The sequence below is a fragment of the Myiozetetes cayanensis genome, unplaced genomic scaffold (genome assembly GCF_022539395.1).
Source record: "Myiozetetes cayanensis isolate MyiCay16 unplaced genomic scaffold, myiCay2020 scf15, whole genome shotgun sequence".
NCBI classification, from domain to species: domain Eukaryota; kingdom Metazoa; phylum Chordata; class Aves; order Passeriformes; family Tyrannidae; genus Myiozetetes; species Myiozetetes cayanensis.
Genome location: NW_026087159.1, coordinates 9,059,479 through 9,083,108, shown reverse-complemented (window position 1 = coordinate 9,083,108; position 23,630 = coordinate 9,059,479). Strand labels below are relative to the sequence as shown.

Here is a 23,630-nt window from a genome sequence, read left to right as displayed (position 1 = left end):
CCAAGCACTGGTTATATAAGAAATATGTGAATACTGGGTAAGGTTTAAGTCACTTCCAGCTGTAACCTCAGGAAAAATAGTTTGAGGATCTAGAAAAGTCACATACCAAAATATAAACAGTAGCTGTGAAAGTCACCAAGAGATTGTAAAGCCAGCAAATTCAAATTATAATGTTAGCACTGTGACTAATGAGATATAAATGCTAAGTTTTGTAAGAAAACTATGCTTTATTCAGTATTAATGTTCTGGAATTCATGACCACTACAGAAGTTGCATCTGTAAGAAACAACATTAACAACTGGACTATTGTACTCAAAAATAGGCCATTACAGAAATCCTGGTCTTTTTCTCTCATGGCTGAAAACAGAAGTATCTGAAAAGCTGGGTTCAGTGTTGCCAGTGACTTAATTGATATAAGGTGCTTGGCTCCATAATGGCTTTCTGAACTGCCAAAAAAAACCCCATTCATTTGGGCCAGGACTGTTACCTTGCTTTACAGGTGATAGGGAGCTGTAGAGGAAGCTCTTAGTAGTTACAAGAAGCAGCATCAGGTTATGCTGCCCATGGCATCTGGAAGAAAAAAACTGTGTCTGTTTTTAATACTAATATCTGTGTGCCTTCACTCGTCATACTCCTGTAAATCACAAAAAAATATTTCTGTCTTTAACAACAAAGGACTACATTACAAATTATGTATTGCAGCTTGTGCCAATACATAACCTTGAGTAGTGTTTTGTCAGAAGTGCATAATTAGTGGTTTTGGAAAGGAAATATTTGTAGAATTTATTTGGTTTGTTTGGTTTGCATACAGATTCTCAAAGGATTAATTGAGCTGTTGATTCTAGGGATATGATTCTTCCTGGTATCAGTGAGAATTATGTCTATAGGTGTGAGTTTAAGCTGATACTGTAGTAGCAATTACTTAAATGTTTGCAGTTAATTATTGAATTGTTGGTTATTGATCTGTAGAGTTTCAATGTTCAAGGATGGATGCTAATAGTTTATTTTTATTGTATGCTTAGAAAACTAATCTGCTCTCAGACTACTGAAAGACAAAACCTTACTTATTGAATTATTTGTCCATCTTTATGCCCTACCTGATGGATCAATCAGACTTTTGAAGTTCTCACTGATGTATGTTTTTAAAGTATCTCTTTGCTCCTCCCTACACTTTTACTACTTCAATGGTACCATCCACTGTCAAAGTTTGTCTGGTTTCCCAGGAGAGGGAAGCACAGGGATGAAGATGAGTGACAACCCTGGTCAGTGGGCTGGGTCACACCTGCCTTCCATCTGACTCTAGAGCAGTAATCCAGGTGGTGATACCTTGTGTGTACCTTCACCACTACCTTCACCACAACTTTAGTTTCTGCTGTTCACGTAAATACAACTGCTTTGCAGTTAAGGGCTGTCATAGCTTCACACTTGTTTGGACCCAGAACATACAGGTGGAGTCCTTTCTCTTCCACTGTCCTGTTGGGCAATGTGTCCTCCGTCTTCTCAAGTCTGTTATGCCCAGGGCTGTTCAACTCATTTTTGGTCATAAAAGGAGAGGTCCTTCAGAACAGTCCAGTTTATTTCTTACATTGCTTTTTTTAGGCATCTGAGGACTTTTAGCACACAGACATTTTATTTTGAGGTTTTTTGGTTTGTTTGGGTTTTTTTCATTTATTTTCTAATGACATTTATTGGCAAAAGAAGAAAAAAAAAACACCTCACTAATGAAGTGAAACTTTCCTACTTCGGTCCCACTGTGGTGGCTGTTGTGCTTTTGGGGCAGTTCCCAGATGTTCAGCTGGCTGGAGGCTTGTGCTGCTCACAGGGAAGTTGGCAGAGACAGACTGTACCTTTGGAAATGGCTGCCTCTCAAAAATTTTATTTCTCTAAGGAAGCAAGATGTTCTGTGACAGGGTAAGATCTTGGAGTTGTGGAGAAAAGGAAGGGGTAGCATTGGATACCTCAATGCTATTTACTGCTTGTAGAAATAGTAGCAGTAATGTATTCCTTGGAGTAGGGATGGGCATACACTCAGAAATAAAAAAGCTATTTAGCTAATTTTCAGCTTTCTATTTAGGAACTAACACAGGGAATAGGTTTGTCTGCTGCAGGCTGTTTCTCCAGTCCATGAATTCCTGGCACCTGTGTCATACAGCTGCACTAGACCTCAGTGCAAAGTGAGCTGAGTCTGCTTTGGCCAACTTCTCCCTAACGTTATTCTCGCTCTCCAGTGAAATATTAGTCAGCCTTGAATTCACCCATGTGATGAATATTCATTTCACAGGTAATTATCGTCATCCCTCAACAGCTCCACACAAACAAACCAAACTTCTCACGCAACCGATCATTGCTGTCACTATTTTGGCAGCATGAAGCTTATGATTCCTCATGCTTTAATAATGCTCCATCATCTGTGCTATCAGATTTGGGTCAAATGACCATGCTGAGGGTTAGAAAACTCTTCCTTCAGACAATGCTTGATGTATTAGGGGAAAGAAAATAGAGGCACCTGCCACTCATCTTTCCACGAGCTGCTTTAAATCCCTCACCTGAGCTAACAGCACAGTGGACACAACAAGGTGCCTCTTTGCTGAAACTTGGTGCTCAAGTTTAGATACCTACTATGACCAGCTGAGTGCTCAGACATTATATTTCAGTATTTTCAAGTTTTTCTATAAGATTTTGCTTACTAAAAGAAATCTCAGTCCTTAAATTGGATGTGCTAATGACTTTTTCCTGACTGCCGAGTGGAATAATATTGCTGCAGGTACCTATATTTCAGTTCAATTTGATGATCTTTTTAGAAGTGTTATATGTGTAAAATAGATTTTAATGGCTAACAAAATCTACTAAACAAGAAGAAATGCTATTTTCTTTCTGTTCTGTAAGTATTATTGTTAATAATATTATTAAAATTAGTAAAAATTCTAAACAGCTGCAGTAGCCATGGTAAGAGATCAGTCTGTGTCCAAACTGGTTAGAGTTCAGTAGCAGATTCTCTCCAAATGAAGTGTTTTTTCAAATTAGCCTCAAAACGTGCTCAACTAATCTACCTGTTATAATTTCAGCAAACTAGTCTAAGCAAGAAAACAACTGTATTAAACAGGAAAATACTGACTTGTGACATTTTCTATCCAGTATCTCTTTCGTTTTTCAGTAGCAGAGCATCAATAGGCTGCTTCTCTTTCAGTGTTTTAGTTTTCTGTCCTGGTCTCTGCCCATTCCATAGCCCCTGCACATTATCCATTCCTTATTTTGAATTGAAGTAAAGCAGAGGAAGGGGGGAGGAATGAGGGATGTACATACTCTTCTGAATCTGTATGTTGTTAAGATAGTTCAATTAAGTACTTTTTATTAGCTTGGTGAAAATAGTTCTTTGTCCTCTGTTCACTTTCTTCACTGCTATATGGCATCTCACTGTTCATCCTTCTTGGATTTGAGTTATCCTCGTGTTCAGACCCTCTGAGTTCAAGCCCAACTTTCCCTCCTTTCCCCTCCACTGGGAGCTCTAGCACTGAAAAATGTCTGCTCCTAATTCAGTGCTCAGTTCTTCTGTGTTCACTGAAATAAGACTTGGGTTTATCAGAGCTCTCTCTGGTTAGAGTCAAGTCAGAGAGGCTGTTGCTACGTTTTTAAAGATAAATGGTTTAAGCTCCTACAACCAAATGTTTTGGTGTTTTTTGCTCATAACCACTTTCTGGATGTGCTGTTTGCATCCTTTGCCAGTTGTCCTGATCAGCTGTGCCGTTTATTTCCCATTTGCTGTATCACTGCTGTGTCTAATATTGGACACAGTACGAGATGGTGCAGCTCAGGAAATGGTGAAGCAGCTGGTAGGGAAATGAGACAATACCAAATAGAGAATAATGTGAAAAAAGGCAAAATCCACATGTGACTTTTACACTCTATTGGGAACTGAAGGCTCTGCACTCAGCAGGTTTGCATGACACAAATTTAATAGGAAAAAGCAATGGAAAAGGTTTTTAAGGACTGTTTAACACATAGAGCTGTCTGCTGGAAGAAACCTTTTTACAAAAGGATACTTAAGCATTTCCCTTTTTCAATCTGAAAAAAAAATCCATACATAACTGGATAATAGCTTGTTTTCTTTTTTTTTCTGATACATTATTTTGCCTGTAAAATAGTTAAACCGAAGGAAAAATAGGCACTTCATTCTGTAGACTATCACCAAGTCTCTCTAGACTGCAGTGTTTACTACAAAGGGAATTTTTGTATGTGTTAAGATTGTGTGAAATTAATAGTTACATGTTTTAAGTTTTTTAGTTTTGGGGTTTTTTCCCCCTCTTTAATATAGTGAGTGCACATGTGACCTGTGCTTGACAGTACATGAAATAGTCACTGCTACAGTCCTTTGAGAACAACCAACAGTAGAGCTAAAGTGTGTTTTTGCAGAATAAAACTGAAAGAATTGAGACACTGAATGCTCCTATAAGCGTTCCTGTTGTTAGATCCCCAGCATGATTCAGAATTGCTCAGGTGCAGGATATGGCTGCCTTCTTCCTCTCAAAACACCTGTCCCCATGGTGTGCATTAAAGCACGTGAAGGTTATCTAAGACAAAGGTGTATATTGTATTTTTTCCTGGTTAGCTGTGGCTCTAGTGTTTGAATTCTGCACCGATTCTTTTAGCAGTACATATAAATGTCGTTGAACATGATTTAATACACAATTGCTCTCATTTTTGCTTGAATCTGGTATTTCCCTGGAGTATCTGTTTTCAGTTCTTTCTCCCTTATGTGTGCCTTTTCTGATCATGGCTTAATTACATTTTAAGTGCCTTCTGTGTTACTGTCTCCACCGCCTCAATTAGTTCACCTCCAACTGTGTGAATTTTTTAATAAGGAGGCACAAAGTATTTCTGGCAATTCAGGGTGTGAGCTTTGCTTATCTGCCTATGGCAAGCTTTCCTTCAGGGCATGGCAGACTTTACAGAGCCACTGGGGGCTGATCTGTTCGTGCCGTTTGCCTTTGATTTATTTTCTTTGGGTTAGAGCACTCTCAGCTGCTTTGGAGGCTTCTTTGACTCTTCCCAAGCATCCTTGATCGAGCACCTTTGCAGAGCCAGGAATTACGGAGAGCTCCCAGGCTTTCAGTTGCCCACGGCTGTAGAATACAAGGTATGTTAGCTGTGGAGAAGGTTACTGGTGTGCATCTTCTACTCCACAAATGTCTCCAAGGCAGATGCTAGTAAACTTGAGAAGCAGTTTTTTATGGGGGATGCTAATACTGTGGGCAATTCCTCCTGTGGTTTTCAGTCTGTTAAGATCCAACCAAATGATTTTACTTTCTGATTGTTTTTTCAGGATTCATCTAAGAAAGTTGGTAACAACTTCCAGCTCTCTCACATTAGGGCATTCAGCCTCCCAGTCATCTTTACACACGTTAGCAAGACATATGTAGCCATTTATTTGATGATGAAGGGGTTTTGGTTTTAGTTGTGGATGGTCAACATTACCTGTGATTTGCATTAGAAAGAGCAGGTGCCTGCCTGCTAATTTTCAACAGCGAGCAATCACATTTTAATATGAGTCAGTGACTTATTATTTCCCAGCTATCAATTAAATGACTGTGCCTGTGTAAAGGATAAAAATACTGTGTAGTTAAGTCACAGGCTGGAGGTTTCAAAGTCAGAGACTAAAATAGCTGCTAAAATGAGTATTGCATATCTAAACAAGCGACTTAGTATTTTAAAACAATTAGAGCTCTCATTAAGAAAGTTCAAGGAAATTAAAGAGGTCTAGAGCTGAAAAAATTGTAGCCAAGTGCTCCTAGAAATACTGGAGTTGTTTCATCATGTAGTGGCTGTGTTCCCAAATTTTGGATAAATTTCGGTGACAAATCATGGGATCTCACATGAAAATGTTCAGAGGTCTTTTGATTTGGTGGTCTTTGAAATTTTCATGCTTAGTTTCTTTAGGTGCAGTACTGGAATGTACTTCCCTCTTTGGGAGCTCTACATCAAATCTTGAGATGGAAAATCTTGTAAATACTGTATTGTGTGCTTAGGAACTTTATTATTTGACACAATTGTCTCAGATTTTCATCTTTTCTCGGTAACCATGATGTGCATTTTAGGTTAAAATATATTTTAAGAAGTGTTTCTTTAACTTAAATAGCAATGGTGTTGTGTGATAGTGATGTGAGAATACCACAGTGTATTTTCTGGGCATGCACACTTGGAATGATGCCACCACTTTCAGCTGAGTTTCTTTGATGCATTTTGATGGTATAAAACAAAAAGTGATTGTTTTGCAGTTCCTGAAACAGAATGTCAATATAATTTATATAGTTACTTTTAGAAATACAGTGTAGAAGTAGTAGTATCTGGAAATATTAGAATATCTAATAGAGGTCTTGCAAGGAAATTAGTTAACTAGTTGAAAAAATGTTACCATGATTGTATGTGTAAAAAGTATGGTATGCAAACCCAATGATTTTCATTCAATTGTTTTAATATTACCTAAACTGCAGCAGAACTGACCTTTAAGTTGGAACTGCTGTTATTGACACTTCAGTAAAGTGGACACCTGAGGAAAGAGGGGAGCAGAAATGGTCAAAATTATTTGAAGGCAGTTAAAATCTCCCATTTCTTGATCAGATGGAACATTTGATGACAGACCCCTCAAGAGTTTTTTGGGGGAAGAGGGATTTTTGACTGACGAGTTGTATCCCCAGTTGGCTAATCGAAGGGAACAGACGTGCCAAGTTGTCTTTCATGTTCTCATTGGTGTCAGATTGGCAGTGGGATGTACTTGGATGGGAATGGAAGTACTGAAGAGCTGGTGCACATGCTCATGCTTTCTCTTCCTTCTTCCAAGATTAATCTGAAGGGTGTACTTGCTGGACTAAATTTAACAGTCAGTCTAAATTAAAGAATACACTGCTTTCATAGTAGATGTTAATTTTTTTAAGATCGTGATCCTTGAGTGTAAATTATTGCATTATCTGGAAAAAAGTAAAGAGAAAAAAAAGAACGTGCAAATACTTGCTTCCCTAATCTAAAATAAGTTAAAGTCAAACTGCTTTGCTGTCCTAAGCTCTAACAGGGAGCATCTTTCAGTCTGAGTTGATTTGGGATTTTTTTTCAGTGGAAAGCGTGATTACATACTAAAAAGTGGTGAATGAATTTATGGAGGAAAGTGAAAAATCAGTTCATGGGTTGGATTTTCAAAACCACGGAATAAAGTTGAATTTTCAGTTTTATTGTTGGGATCTAACCCTGTGTCTTTTGAAAACCTCACCTAGGAGATGGTTTTAAAATGCTTCATAACACACTGTGTTCCACATTAGTGGTCTGGTCAGCAGTCATTGCTCTGTAGGAGGACTCTGCTATTGTTCATTAAGAACCCTGGTCACCCTGATCTAACTTGGCCCTCCTCTGAGCACAGGAATGGGCTATTGATGGTCGAAAATCTTTCCAATTTCAGTTATTTAAAGAGACAAAAATTATAAAATTAGGTGTAGCATCCTGCAGATCTTAGACATCCCACCAAGAAAACAATGAATGAAAATTCCTAATTTTTGCTCTGTTAGACAGTCTTTGTAGCTGTGAATGCTTGGGAGGGGTGTCAGACGTTCTTTCAGGATCGACAGCATTTGTGGCTGTGTTGTTCCCCAAGACCTGAAGAGGTTGTCTGGCAGGGTGTCTGCTTGCTGTGACCAGCAGACCTGGAGCCACTGGAAGCTGCAGACTGGGATTTGTCAAGCTTTTATGTGGAGGGCAAGAGCCTCCTGCTGAGCACAACTCCTGGGACCTCACACCCCAGGACAGGCTGTTGCTCCTGTTTTCCTTGTTTCTGTGATGGCACAGTGACAGCAGCTACTACTCCTCGTGCTCTTGTGCACAAGGACTGTTCTCCTGTTCTGGACTGTACACACACAAGGTGTTCCTGGTGACTGCCTCTGCATCACCCCTTCCTTTAAGGGTGCTTAGACCTCTCTATGACATCTGCTCCTTGGCAAATGCTTTTTGCTAACTTTCAGCATTTTTACCAGTCGCTTGGAATGTGAGGAAGTGCAGCTTGGCCAGTGCAGTCCTGCTCAAACCTTCCTCTCGCTGTGTGCCCTGTCTGAAATAACTCATTCACTGAGCGTTCACTGAAACGGGCACAGGGGGATCAAAACTACCTTCCTGTGCCCCAGCCTGCCTCCTTTTGCTGTCTGCCTTCCATTCATGTCACTTCAAAGCAGGATGGCTGATAATACCCTTGATACTCTGTTAAGCTACTTGAAAGTTATATTAGAGCTTCATAGTTTCTGGTGAAAGTTAAGGTGAGGAGCTGAATTACTCTGATCATTCTTTTCGAGCAACATCTGTGATGTGAGTGCCTCAGGTCTGTTGAATACCCCATCAGTAAAGGAGAACATTTCTGGTAAATCTCTGTTGATGGCAGCCTTCTAAAAGTCTTTCTGTCACCACAAAGTTATGCACTTGTCAGATGCTTACTCTGAGACAGTCACAGTGACCTAAAGCCTGAGTGCTGCCTTCTCTACCTTTAATTTTGAAAATTTTATCAGAAAAAGAAAGGATACATATCTATTGCTTCCCTCAAACACATTCACAACTGCCAAAACTTGTAATAGAAAAATTATTTTAGAGCCAAAGAAGCTTTAAAATTCTTGAAAGAAAATTGGAATGCTTTTCTCTTAGAATAGAGTTTTCGGAAACAGAAAATCTTCTTCCTTGAAAATTCTTCATTTCTTAATAGATTTTTGCATACGGAGAATGAAATTGTAAGTGAATATATTGTACGACAAGCTTTTCCAAACTCAATTTTAACTGTAACATTAGAAGAATTTAATTTATGCTCAGAAATGATATTGAGGTTCTTTCTCATCTGTGGTAATTGTATTTTTTCCCTCTTGTCTTTAATAGGGTAGAGTTAGTGTGGTCATTATTTGAGATTAAGATGGTTTCCTTTATGAGAAATTTAGGTTAAATGCTAATGCCTGGAATTTGCTATGGTTTTATAACTCTAAAATTCATTAAAAGAGAGACATTTATGAGTACCTGCAATAGAAATTTCTCTTTAACAGAATCCTGTGAATGAAAGTACTTTACCTCCTAAAGCAACACTTTTGGAATAGGAAAGGCTGTAGTCAGCAATATTTAAGATGTATTTGAACTTCAAGGATTAAATTCCTACTCAATCTCATACTGAGAGTGTTTCTTCCTAAATTAAAGTGAGACCCCCTGCATCCACACTGTAGGTCCAAAAGCCTCCTCTGGCATCTTGTTAGTTAAAACCTCTTAAAAAATTCTTTAACATTAAAAATTTGATCTCTAAAAAGAGTATTCTGCTTCTGAGGAGAGAGAAAGTTTGTCTACATCCTTACAGGATCAGGATAATTTCTGTGCAGAATTTAAGAAGTACATTCCTTATTCATGTTGATTTTAATAGTAATAAAAATTAGTATCTTAGGACTCCAGGAACATATTTAAAATTAGGTTCAGTCTACTCCTGTCCTTCTTCATTAAGCTTGACGAATTATTCTGAAGAAAAGACTGGAAAGATATTTGCCATGAGGCATGGGTTGGAACCTCATCCTCTGCTTCCTCTGGGGAAGGACCTGAGGAATAAAGATTCCTTTCTTCCTCATAAATTTAACAAGCCAAAGAGTTTCCTGAAAGTGCAGCCTCCTTTCCTGATCCCTTAGCTGCCTAATCTGCAAATTTCATGAACTCAGTGTTGTAACACTCTCTGATTCCTATTTTATTCCTTCTTTATTTGTTATTACTGTTATTTTTAACTTTCTATCATCTCTGGTGGTAACTGGAGATTAATTTAAGAAAGTAAGCTACATAAATAGGGGAATGCAAGGGAAGGTTGAAATACAGCAAACAAAAACATACAATAAAATGCATTTTCTATGTAAGTATAAAAACTCAAATTGTATCTTTTACGTGGTTGTAATTTATGTGTAATATGTATACCTTTTTTTAGTTAAAATAAATGCAACTAAAATTCAGTTTTGGGTTGTGGTAATAATGTAATCAGTGATAAATATGAGGTTTATTAAGCAAATTCATAGTCAGTGTAATGCATTTTTGCAAATTAATTGATCTTTGGTTTCTTCCTTAATCATTTTCTTAGACATGGTTACTGGAGGTTAATATCTTTGAATTATATTGTCCTAGGAAAGATGTGGCATGTTCTCAATGTGGAAACAAGTAAGATCTTTGACTAAATGAAATGTGAATACACAGAAGCATTCAAAAATTTATCTAGCGGGTTGTGTTACAGGAATGCCCTTATGAAGTAGCTTAAGATCTCTGCCCATTTAATTCCCAAGTCCAGTGTGCAGCCAGTAAACCACAGTCCTCAGGTGAGAAATGAGAAATTTTAAGGGCCGTTGAACACACTGAATTTAGCAGAGTGCTCAATAGCCCTCAAAATTTCTCATTTAGGAGGATGCATATGTATTGCTTCCAAAAATGAACACCAACCTCACTTCTCCCATTTACATTTCTTCCTCACTTCTTCCCTCCGTCCCTGTATCTCTCTGAGTCTCCTATACCATGAGTGGCTGGTTTCCCTTTCTCCTCATTTTGAACTGTGTAAGGTGCACTGCTGATTAAACCAGTGCAATAAGTTCATGAAATGTATGTGAAAAACCATATACAAAGTTGTTGTGTAACACCAGAAAATCCCAAACCCTACAACAGCCTCAAAGCTGCATGCTTGGGATATCTTTTTCCACTGCATTCCCATTTTAACTCCCTCAAACACAAGCATAAGGACCACACTATTCAGGTTAATGTATATTATTTGCCTTTCTGGAGTCCCTTCCATTATTGTTCTGCTCCCCTGACTCTGGTATTCCCAGAGTTCTCAAATAACCCCCAGTTTGAAAGAGGAGACTGGGCCAAAATACGTGCCATGGATTTAAACTTCCAAGACATCGATATTTTCTTCTTGCCTTTGAGCTACTCACACTCTTTTATAATTTTAGATTTGCAGAAAGAGCAATTCGTAATTTTCATCCAGAGAATTGACTTGATGTGTGTTTGGGCAGGGAACATCCTCAGAGTAAGAACCACCTCATACCAAGAGTCAAGAATAAAATGAATTTGTGAATCAATTGTATTTAAAGAGACTTTTAAAATCGATAAGTTACAGTTGCTTAATTGTATGATAGGGCTCATAAAAGTCAAGTAATAGCAACATGTCAAACTATTGCAGATTATAAATAGATTACATTTTTCTGTAAGCTCTTTCTCTAGTTGAACACAGCGGTCAATTAAGTAATTTAAATAAGTATTATGTGTCATTCTGCTGTTAATACAAAATAGCATTTCTCCATAAGGCAATAGGAAAACTTGAATCAAAGTTCCTTATGCTTATCTCTGTTTGTACATTATTTTATGTTTCTTTTGTCAAATTTGTTTAGGTAGTCTTATCTTTAAAACCTGTCTACCTGGTCAGCTGCTGAATTCTCGTATAAACACGAGTGCCTTAAAAAACAGAGACACCATTCCCCAGTGAGGTCAAACTCCTCTTTAACTCCTTGTCTCTGAACATTTAGTTTTTTAGGAAAATTAAGTTTTGAGGTACAAAGAAAGGGATCTGTTAATCGAAATGCTGATTTATTTTTTAACACTCTCAACCTGTTTTCCTTCTCTTGATCAGTAGATATTTTACATTTCCTCATATGTTACTTTTGAAAAAAAAAAAAAAATCAGTGCAGGATAAAGTACTTGTATTTTAAAGAGTTTTGTTACAGCAGGCTCCGTAAGAGTCCAGAGGTGAAAATCCTTTCATCATCTTATAAGTGCAACCTTTTTTTCTCTGTCCACAGCTCATGCAAAAACTTGAATTCCGTATTAATATTCTCTCATTTCTCTTGTGACTACGTCTTTGTGGTAATACTAAATCTACCATAAATCCACTTGAACTTTATCTCCTTGTGGAAATATGTAGTATTTTAGGTATCAAGGTTAGATATGCAGACTAAAAGCAGCCACTTTTGGCATTCTAAGCGCTTTTCAGAAAATGGATCCCGTGGGAGTTAAAATACTTCAAATGCTTGTATACTTAAGAAATAGACCATTAAGGCAATATTTTGTGTTAGTCTTCAGCTGAATGTGAGTTATAGTATAAAAAGTCACTTTCTTTTGCTACACACAGACACAAAATGAATTATCATATAGACTGAAGGGTAAATTCTGTCCTTCTTAAACACAATCTAATTAGCATTTGTAGGATTTACTGGGATGAATTTTCCCCTTGGCATGTGCAGTTGCAAACAGGGAGAACGTGGGCTTTAGGCTGCTAAGGGCAGACATCTGCCTGGAGGGACATCCATGAAAGAAATGCCTGCATCCTTGCCCCCTGAGGAACTTGCCTCAGCTGACATGGTCCATGAAGTTAGGAGAAGATTTTTAATTATGGGAAAGTTCCTCAGATGGTAAAAATAAGTTGAAATCTGCTTTGAAGGGGAAGGAGGTTCAGATGATGTTTCTTGAAATCCCAAAGTGTGGTTTAGTTGACAGAGACATGCTCTAGGAATTCTGCATTGCTGTAGAAATTTACAGAAATCTAAGTTACCACTAGCAATAATGTTGCTTTCTGAGAGAATTGAAATAAAAAGTTATGGGGCAGTTTCATTGGAGGTAATTTCTGCAGTGTGGGCCTCAGTCAAAATTGAGACTAGTATTAGGGCTGATAATTAATCCTGTTAGCTCTCTTATTTCATGTAGAGAGAACTCAGTGTACTTTTCAATATAAATTGTTCTTGATGTACATCAAGAAATGCTCTCCTTTGGCAGCACCTCCTCATTAGAGCTTATGAGGAGCACGGAAGACCTGCCAGTGCCTTTAAACACACCTGTCCATGTATGACCCTAACTTCCTTTACTTCAGTGTTACTTATATGTTATTAGCACCTAAATCTTCATTTTCTTTGATAATATACTTCTTTAATGACAGTATTCATTTATTCCTCTTTTTTATGTCGTCTGCTAAAGCAGACCTGTTATGATGTATTAACTGGTATAAATTGTTGATGGAGTGGACAGTCTGGGCTGCAGCCCTGCATGTGACAAGCTGCCTCATTGCTTATTGGGAGCTACTTTTGAATTTGCTAAAAAAAAAATAATAATTAATGTGCACCATTTGGACAAGTGTTTTTGTAAAGGTGATTTTATTCATTTAATGCTGTCGAAATGAAAGTAGAAGCAAGTGTAGTGCAGTTGGGATGTTTAAGTGTCCAACATCAATATCTGCGCTCTTTGTGTCATACAAAGATTCGGTCCATGCTGTCTGATTAAAACAGGTTTTTTGTTTGTTTGTTTGTTTGTTGTGTATGTAACACATAATTAAAATGCTACTTAAAAGTAGCCATACTTGCAGCACTTTGCTTTCTGCAAGGTTGCCTCTGTGTGTCCCATGCCCCATGAGCTTTGAAAATCTCAGAAAAACAAGTGGGCTTGTCACTAACAACCAAGACCTTCAGGAATGTTTTGATGGCAAAGGAAAGATATGTAGAGACAGATGACTTACAAATTAAACCACCTCAGGATAGCATTTGGTTTATAGATTTGGGTTGTTACCTTCAAGAAAATACCAAGGCTTTCTGTTATTTCCGAGAGAGTGCTTAAAATAAGAATCGTTCCTCTCACTGGCTGGTAAGTGGATTAGTTTGGCAAATTAAAGCTTTAGTTAGGATGACAGTAGAAGAGAGTATTTGTCCTCAGTCTCTGTCAATGACTCTCGTGTCTAATGTTTCTTTTCCAGAAATTGAAAGAATACTGTGTGCATATTTGATATTGTATTTAGTCTCTCAAGATGGCATCCCAGGTCTGATGTTCAATTAGGGAGTGCAGTCCTGTAATCCTTATTTAATTAGAACTCCTTGTCATACTCCCTGGGAGTTGCATTTGTAATTGGATTCTCACAAGTGAGAATATGCAGAGGCTACCTCAAAGGGAAGTTGTAATTTGCTGATGTGTGTTACTTACCTGTAGTTCTTCGAGAATGTTTCCTCTGCATATTCACATTATGGGTCCTGTCCACCTTCTGTTTGTCCTCGGATTTCTGCTGCTCTACAGTTGTGGTGTTTTCTAAGAATAACTGTAGTATTGAGCACTGTACAACTCTAAAAGCTCTGGTCACTTGGTGTCATGAGATGGCACTTGTACAGTCCTAGCAGTCACTGCTCTTCTAGGAAGTTCCTGTAGGCCACCAGCACTGGAGAACCAAAACCCACTGGTGTGAATATGCAAGGACAGCACTCTCAAAGAGCAACCCAGTGGTAAGTACCCTTTCTTTGTCTTCTGTGATTAGCCAAATATTTCAAAATTTATTTTGTAAGTTTCCTATTTGCAAATTTGCTCAACTTTCTCTATGATAAAAACATACTGAGATTAATCTTAGAGCTGTTGCCTTTCTGGCTAAACCCAAGAAAGCATCTGTATTTGCAGATACTCACTTCAGTTGTAAATTGATGTACAACTATCAGTGTGTGGGTGTGTACACGTTTGAGTTATAATACATATTTCTATCAGACAAAAAGGCACAATTACAGTGCAGTATTATCTGTTTTACAGTCACCCTCTTCTAGTTATTATAGTTATAGTAGTTTAGATAGCAGAGTGAGTCACTGACCAAAAAAAGTCTTCAAATAGCATTAATAATATTAATTCTCAAAGCAGATTCTCCAAAAGAAAATCAAAGGTATAACGCTTTCCACTACTAAATTTTTTCCTGAACTTTTGTTTTCTTTCCAGACATGGAATTCTGTGAGACTCCCCACATCCTCTGCTCTGGCTATCAAACCGACTTACACGGTGTGGCTGAGCACAGTTACCCGCTGGAGGTGGGCTCGGACGTGGAGACCGAAACGGAAGGTGGGGCCTCCCCGGATCACGCCCTGAGGATGTGGATGAGGGGCATCAAATCAGAACACAGCTCCTGCTTGTCCAGCCGGGCAAACTCAGCCTTGTCCCTCACTGACACTGACCATGAAAGGAAGTCTGATGGGGAGAATGGTAATAAAGAAATGCATCTAATGTACTCAGTAGAAGTAGTAATTTATTGGAAAACTTTCTTCTTCTACTTCTCTTATTTTCCTTTTTTCCTTTTTTTTTTCCTGTTCCTTTTTAGATCTCTGTGTTATATGTAAGGTGAAGGGATTGTTTGGGGGTGTGTAGTATTTATAGCAGAGACAGAAAATAAGACAAAAAAATGGAACAATGTTTTGTTAAAACATCATTCTTCTAGAGACTACTTGCCTGCATTCTTCATTTTTATATCAAATTATATTTATCATTTGAATTCGGTAGCCTATGAATTAGATTCTGAAATAAATCCATATATGTACATTTATATCCCATTTTACATGGAATTGTTCCTGCATGTTTTGGCTTCTGGGTGTAACTTTAAGGCTCTTCAGCCAGGTGACTTGAGAGACAGACTTGAGTCCTAAATGCTCTGTTTACCTCTCATTTTGTGCTACACCTGAAGACATGCCTTTATTAGCAGGACAGATTAACCAGGTCTTTGTCATATCTCAGTTCTGTATTTCTCTACATGTGAAGAGTGGGCTTCTGGTGGTTTCTAGATGGGGTATCTTTTTTTCTTTTGGAAGTTTTTTAAATATTCATTCTCTTTCAGGATCTCTTCGTATGATTTAGTGTGTCACAGAAAGGGAAAATATCCATTGAATTAAATAACGTGGGAAATTAGTATTTTTTTATCTCTGAATCAAAACTGAGTACAATCTACTCTGTTTCCTTAAAGAATATAGTAAGTAAATAAATTAATCAAGCTTAAGATCAGCAAGCTTAGCTGATATTTTTAATTTCTGTGTTTAATAGCTGCATGTTATGGCAGGTCTAAGTGTTATTTTATGTGGTTTTTTAACTGGGTAAGAAATAGAGGAACCAGTGAAAGTGGCAGATTGACACTTCAGTGTTGACAGTGATACATTTTAGTACCATTATAGTCATAAGATGAAAGAGTTCAGTTATAAATGTCGTTTCTATAGTTATGTGTTTGAATTTGTCAAATACAAAGCTGGTAATTATAATTTCATCTGGATGTCTGTCAGTATCACTGATAATGTCCAACATAGGCTTAAAGACATCAGATCATGTGCATGAGTTTAAAAAAAAGGTTTTGCTGCTCAGCTTGTTTTTATGTAAATATACCTATGAGGATTAAGCATTCTGTGCTATCCCATGGTATTGTGTCCCTAGGATCACGTCATTTTCAGATGCCACCCCATTTCCACCATGCAATGGATGCCTTCCTTCCACCTTCCTGTTTCTGCCACATCATCTGTAGGATCCACTCTGTGAAGTGTGCTTGCTGAGGGTGCTTTTGTTTGAGGTTGCAAGGAGGGTATTTTGTATTTTCCGATGTGGTTTTCATTGGTGGCTGAAGGAACTGAATCTGGTCTGCCTGGCATTGGTTGGTCCTTAACTAGAAAATGGTTGAAAGGGAGTGTTGCATGAGAAAGTAATGTGTGTACTTGTGTCATTCAGATTGAAAAATACACATTGCTGTTTTAAGGTTCTGAGAAGTGGATGTATTGAAAGCAAATTAGGCATAAAACTGGGTTATGCATTCCAGTCTGGAATTCAGTGGTACAGCTGGATGTCGATGATGTTTTGCTATCCATATGAGTTGCACTAAGTGATCTTCTGTAGATAAAAATTACTGTAAGTAGTAAAAGAAATACTTTTACCACCTTCATCATCCTACACAAATGTGTCAGGAACCACGGGTTAAGCGTCATTAAGATAGGGACACATAGTGATTGTGCTTCACCAACAAAGAATGGAGTGATTTCTTCTAAAGGTTTGTCTCAGAATGATTTTATTCAGTTTAAACTAATTTCCTGCATGTTGTAGGCAGAGTATTCCTTTTGCATGTGGTTTTAATACTTCATTCCTTTTAAGCTTTATAGCAATTTTTTAATCTGGGATTCATGTTTGAGGCACTTGAGTACCAATTTTAACTAAAAAGTTAGGAGAGGAAAATGAGGGGAAGAGTAAGTTGGAAGAGAGAGAAAATGAGAACCCAAGTTCACTTGAACTTTTTAGATGTCTGAAGGCAGAACCAACAAAACAGGTGTCAATGCTTCGTGTGGCATTGAGTCCTCATAGTACTTACAGTCTTCAGAATTAATGTGTGGACAAATTTGGAGACAATGGTACAAGCTATATTCATTTATATTACCTAGTATTTCACAGGTGAGTTCGTAGTGAAGATTCCTGATCCAGAGAGCAGTGTGTTTTCCACCTGCCTTGACACTCAGTAACAAAACACTCTTTGAATACAGAAGTTCAGAAATATCTGCTTAAATTATGTCCTAGATGGCACATCTTCCTGTTTCTATGGAGTCACTTTGTGCCAGGGACTTCATTGGAGGACCACAATGTTGCATTTATCCTTGTCAGTTCCTGCCATGGAACTGTATTTTTTTTTTTTCGTGCCAGTCAGTAACTTCTCTGTGAAAGTTACTCTGTGTGGAAATGAGAGAGTGCATAAGATCTGTTGCTGGAAGTACATGAAATGTTCGTTTCCATGATACTGTCTAATTGCTGTAAAAATATTTAGCAATTCTGGCTTCCAAGGGTTTGACCAAATGGCTTGTGAAAGCAGCTATTTGTAACTGGAGTAAAGTTAATGAGTTGTTGCATCGTTTGAGAAAACTAATTGCTATTGGTTGTCTGTATTTTGAAAGGGTCAGGTGGGTTTTGGTTTGGGGTTTATTTCTTTCGTCCTCTATGAGCACAATTATTGCAACAAATGAAGAACAGATATTTCTGTGATAACATTGGGATAACTAAGTATGGGTACTCCAGTAGATCTACTTTTATTAAAGACAGTTTTTTGCTTTGCATTTATCTGAAGCTAATATATATTTTTAAATTTCATTCTTTTTAGCTTTTCTTTGAAAATCTCAGTCATTCTAAGCTCTAACTGGAAGTTCCCTGACACAGGATATATACTTCTCTGTGTATTCTGGGTAGCCCAATTTGAGAATGTATTTGAGCATTGTTTTCCTTCATAGACACACCAACTCTGTCTTAATCACTGTTTAAACATACTTGAGTTGTTTTGGCAGCATTGAACAGATTGTATGAAACACCAACATTCCCATTTAGTGTTGTCAACGTTAATGGCAACTAATAATAGGCTATTAGTGCACAAACTGCCTTCAGCTTTGCCTGAGGCTAAGCAAAATATAAATTAACTGCACAAAATGAATGACCAATTTCTTGGGGATCATTGCTTATCTCTGGTGTAGTATAAATAGCTCTATTTAAACATGAACAGTGTTACTGTGTAGTATGTGTACGTAAATTTCAGACAGCAAGAGTACAAAATAACCACGTCAAAAATAGTTCCTTCATTCCATTGCAGAAGACTGCATTTTACCCTCAGTTCATTGATGCTGAGGGTATCTGTTATTGCAGCATGTCAGAACATCAAGTTCAGTGCTTTCATCTGCCAGACTACATAGCTGGCAAATTTATTTATTTATTTATTTATTTGTTTTATGAAGGAAGTCTGTGGTCCAGAAGAGGATACAACCCTGATCTACAGAAAAGGGTGGTCTTCAGATGTACATCTAAAATTATCCTGTGTGACATGGATCTGTGTCCCCTGCTAGCCAGTGTACTAAAAAGCAACCTACAGTCCTTTTTGAGTCCATATGGTGTTCCTTGTTGTTCATGCAGTTCTTATGGTTCCCTTTACAGGATCTCTGTGCAGCTCTGTCACAATGAATGTCACCTCAGGTGCATTCATGCCATGCTATAAACCATTTTTGAGTCGCATTCGACATGTTTGCACAGCCATCAACTCTCTCAGTTTTAGCTACTACCTCTCAGCTGAGAGCTGGTACAGAACTTCAGCCATTTCTACAATAACACAATTTTTAAGCTTTTTTACCTTGTCAGATTCCTTTGAGGTACTTTTAAGGCTGACTTGTTTGGCTTACTCCTGACATCTACTTAGATGTTTTTATGCAATTAGTTACTCTTTCTCTACCCCATAGTGAGAACCAAAAGGAGAGTACAGGATTCCCAGTGCTGGGTGAGTGTACTGTGAAATGCACACTCAGTCTGGGAGCCTGACATTTCCTTAGGCTGCATTATTTTGCATTAGTTTTATGACAACTGGGTATTAGTTAGAGTTCACAATGACTTCTTTGAGATTTGTAGGCGAGAAATTGGAGTGTTAGTACAGGCCATGCAATATAGCTTTAGAATACTTGAGATCTGGTCAGGAATTTTTGTAATAACATATTTGTCTTTTTAAGGACAAAGCAAGAGGGGAAAAAGAAAAGTTGTGGAAAAATGTAATTTTTCCTTTCCCCCCACATAAATTAGTGGGAAACTTCTTTCTTAACATCAGTGTTCTATTTGAAACAATACTTTTAATACTATCAATAATTTTAAACAGCAGACTGCAAAGATAGGATAAAAATATTAGCCATATATTAATAAGTAGATGTAGTAGAGAAATTAGTAGGTTACAGATCAAAGCTGAGCTTAATGAACTAGAAACATGTAAGATTAATCTTGAGTAATTCATCTAAGTGTTTGTTTTATAGCCTGGGAGCAGTGATCCATTTAACAGATCTCTAGACTGTCCCTAAATCTCAGGGGTTTTTTCACTGTGATTGCTGGGCAGATAGGTGAGTTTTGGGCAAGTCACCTCAGCTCTTTGCACTTACAGATTCAGTACCTTAACATATCCATTAAAGGGGTAAAGATGCTTAATGAATGAAAGGAATACTGGAACTGCTGAAGCTATGAGCTGTGCAGCTTTGTGAATGCTGTCGTTATGCAGACATGGAGAGGATTTAGCTAAGGACAAGGCTCTGATTTAATTTATGGTGTGTGTCAATAGACCTACTGTGAATTCACACCTGTTTAAATTAGGCTTGAATTTGGCTCTTCATAAAAGTCTTGTGTATAATGTAAGAAAGTGAGAGCATTGGGATTAATGTTGCTCTTATTTACTGTTATTTTGTAAACAAGCCAGGCATTAAACTGATCTCTGGCTTTCTCATTTCTCCAGGAAATTATTACCAACAGCTACATTACAATAACAATACATGCTCTGAGAACAAGTGTGGTTGTGACTGCCTTTCTATGCAGGATTGTGTTTGTAATAATGATGGCTGAAGTATTTCCAGTAGCTTCTATCCTGTCGCTTTCTATTTACAATGGTGCAATTAAGAAATTGAGTTACTAATTTGCAGGTAGACCCATTAGGTCAAATATGTGTAAGAAGCCTTGAAAATATAAAGGTAAACACTGGTCCTAGTCCCATTCCATCTGTGCCATTTAAAACTTCTTGTTAATTCCTTGTGTGCTCTATTTTGCCTTTGTATTATGGCATGGATTGCTTTCTGTTTGTACACTTCTGCCTGTCGGATCATTTAAGTCACCAAATAGGTTAAGGCAACCTCATCAATAAAATGCAAAGCCCCCATGGTAAAATTTCTCCAACTTCAGTAGTTTGCAATAGCTTGTCAGATATTTGATTTATGATACTTTCAGATATTTGACAGAAAAGGGCCACTTATCTTCCCTTAATAAAAGACCTCCTTTGCTTCTGTTGTGTTTCTTTTTCTCTTTTAGTGTTCAGATGGTATTTATGTTGGTTGCTTCTGCTGTTGTTTCAAAGAAGCCTCCTCAGTGTCAAAGGAAGCGTGTGAGTCCCTGCAGTAACATAGCAATGCCTTTTGGGGAGCATTGGCATATACACTGACATGGTAACTGCTCTGCTGGAGTTGTTAAGAGTGTAAGATGCTTTTGTTGACCTCAGAGTGGTTCCTTTGGAAATGTTACTGTCTCAAAGGCAGCATGTAAGTTATCTGAATTGCTTTGGTTAAGTGTGAGATGCTTCTGTAAGCGCTGTAACATCACCTCAGCTGTAATATGAAAGTCTTTGTGCTTGTGCCCCCCAGCATTTAAGCAATTTATGACATTGTTTATGTATGGAAATTCAGCTAATGACTTGTTTGTCAGTATTGTGGGGAAAACTCTGCCTTTTAAAATTACTATTTCATTACTTTTTCAGACTGACGAGGGCATTGCATCTGCGTGTCTTCTATTTTAATCTTTACAGTTTGCATATGGTCTATTAAAATCATTACAAAATGTTGAAACATTCCCTTATTTCTCTTTTAAGCACAACAAACACTAATTTAAAGAAAAATATCTAATAATATTTAGTGTCTTACATTAAAGGTAATGAAACAGTATTTAGAACATAGGAAAAATGGGTTTTATATTCCATAATGCAAATTTCCTTTGCCCATAGCATAGTAAAAGCTATCAGTGCATTTACACAAGACTGTGTAATATTTTTAGCCCTGCAGTTTTGTTTTCTTTCATGGGTAGCTAAAAGCAGGGAGGGAGGAAAGCTTGAGGAGAACAGTCAGGTCTAATTTTTATCCCAGAAATCAGTAAATTGACATTAGAGCTCAGAAAAAAATCCCTTGGCTTTCCTCCGCTGTGGGATGCAGAAGGGATGGTGGATGTGGCTTACGGAGCTGACAGCAATATAAATTATTATTCCTTCTTTCATTTAAATGCTTTTTACTTTCTCAGGTGGAAATGAACATAAAGAAGAATTATTTCCACAAATATTTTACAGTGCAAAAGGATGTTGCAGTGATGCTGAACCCTAACTTGAGACCTTAGTTTATCTAGGTTGCCACGGCGCGGGGAGAAGCTGAGATGGGATAGACAGGAAAGGGCCTTCTGTCAGGGTGCTGCAGTGTAAAAGGGTGAGGACTATCTGACTCTTCATTTCACAATCTTTATGAGACTAGGGAGATGCTGAGCAAAATACTTTTCCTGTTGTTAAGCATTTACGGTGAATTTTGCAGGACATCTCCAGACAAGTGTGGAGCTGGGAACAGTTCTATTCTAAACAATCAACATGTCCATCCTGATGTTTTATTTATGTTGTTGTGTTAAGTTTACATTATGCTTTATTTCTCATCTCTTTTGGTTAAAATTTAGAAGAACAGAGATCTGCTGTATGGAAACAACCTACAGTCATATTTTATATGTATATCCTTTCGAATAAATTATTTATTTTAATTTAATGCTAATTTAGTTTCATACCTATTTTGAAATATAAGCAATTTCCACTTACATGTCTTAAAATGTAGATGTTTCCACCAGTTGAAATGTGTTTTTCATCAAGGTTTTGGATGTTCTACTGAAAGCTCCTAGTGGAACATCATTAGTACAAAATAAGGCTAAGGGAAAATTTGTGAACTCTGGTCATCCAAGATTATAGTTAAGGGTATCAGATAAATGAGATCAAGTTACTCTCATTTGGTTCCTTATACCATCAACCAATATGCAAAGATAACTAGAGCTGGTTTTGCCCCCATAGGAAAATGCTTTTCAGCTGTCACATCACAGAATCACAGAATGGTTTGGGTTGGAAGGAACCTTGAAGATCATTTAGTTCCAACCCCTCTGCCAATGGCAGGGACACCTTCCATTAGACCAGGTCTCTCAAAGCCCCATCCAGCCTGGCCTTGAGCATTTCCAGGGATGGGGCAGCCACAGCTTTCCTTGGGCGTCCTGTGCCAGTGACTCACCACCCTTACAGTAAAGAATATCTTCCAAATATCTACTCTAAACCTGTCCTCCGTCAGTTTAAAGCCATTTTCCCCTGTCCTATCAGTCCATGCCCTGTCAAAAGTCCTTCTCCAGCTCTCTTGTAACTCCTTTAGGTACTGGAAAGTGCTCTATGGTCTCTTAGAGCCTCCTCCACACTGAAAAACCCCAACTCCCTCAGCCTCTCTCCACAGCAGAGCAGCTCCAGCCCTCTGAGCATCTTCATGACCTCCTCTGGACTTGCTCTCCAAACTTTAATGCTGAAAGTGAAATAAAAAGAAGGGATCTAGCAAATGAGCACAGGATTGGTAGAGAAGTGACAGATACTGTCAAATTATCATTTTAGGGTCTAGTAAGGTTTAACCTAAATATTATTTCTTCTTGACGGAATGAGATCTTCCAAGAATTTATTGTCGTCCTATGAATGACAAAAGGTTGTTTGTTCTTCCTTTTCAACCGTTTTTCATTTTCACCCATGTAATTCATTGTGTGTTAAATTACATGAGAAAGCCTTGAAAATTCCATTTTCAAATTTGTTGGTATTTCATTTCCTCTTGGGCTTAGGAGTAAGGTGAAGATCAGCATAAATCTGTATTTTTCAGGGTTACAAATATTAGCATATCCTCATCTTACATATGGGGAGCATTAATAGTAGCTTTTGTCAGACCATTTAGAAGAAACACAGGGGCTGCTTCCCATGGCTGCAACCTTCGTATTTTTCTGTAAGTGAAATCTAGACTGAACATACTAGACTATTTCTAATTTCTGCAATAGAAAATAGGATAAGAATGAGAAGTTGTGTATGAAATTACAGTTAGCTTTTTCAGAATAAAACAGATTAGAATGCCACTTATTTGAACTTGCTTTTATATACAGGCTTTACAAAACAAAACTCAGCATCTTCTATATTATTTTTTTTTAATCATATCTAGCTCTATAACCCTGACTTTATAGTTTGTATCATGAGCATAAGAGGAAATGTGTATAATTAGCTCTTCTAGAAT

General features: G+C 37.7%; 1 protein-coding gene across 5 annotated transcripts in view; it reads left to right on the top strand.

Annotated features, from left to right (window-relative positions):
• Nucleotides 1-23,630, top strand: part of TENM1 (teneurin transmembrane protein 1) — a 303,243-nt gene that overhangs the window by 81,630 nt on the left and 197,983 nt on the right. For 3 of the 5 annotated variants that reach the window (XM_050310926.1, XM_050310927.1, XM_050310925.1), the window contains exon 3: nucleotides 14,746-15,006. The exons of 1 other annotated variant lie outside the window; for it this stretch is intronic. In XM_050310926.1, the coding sequence (XP_050166883.1) occupies nucleotides 14,746-15,006 (261 nt within the window). Of the gene's footprint in view, nucleotides 1-14,745; nucleotides 15,007-20,622; nucleotides 20,696-23,630 lie in introns of those variants that run through there. One more of the 5 variants, XM_050310929.1, reaches the window with a different exon arrangement.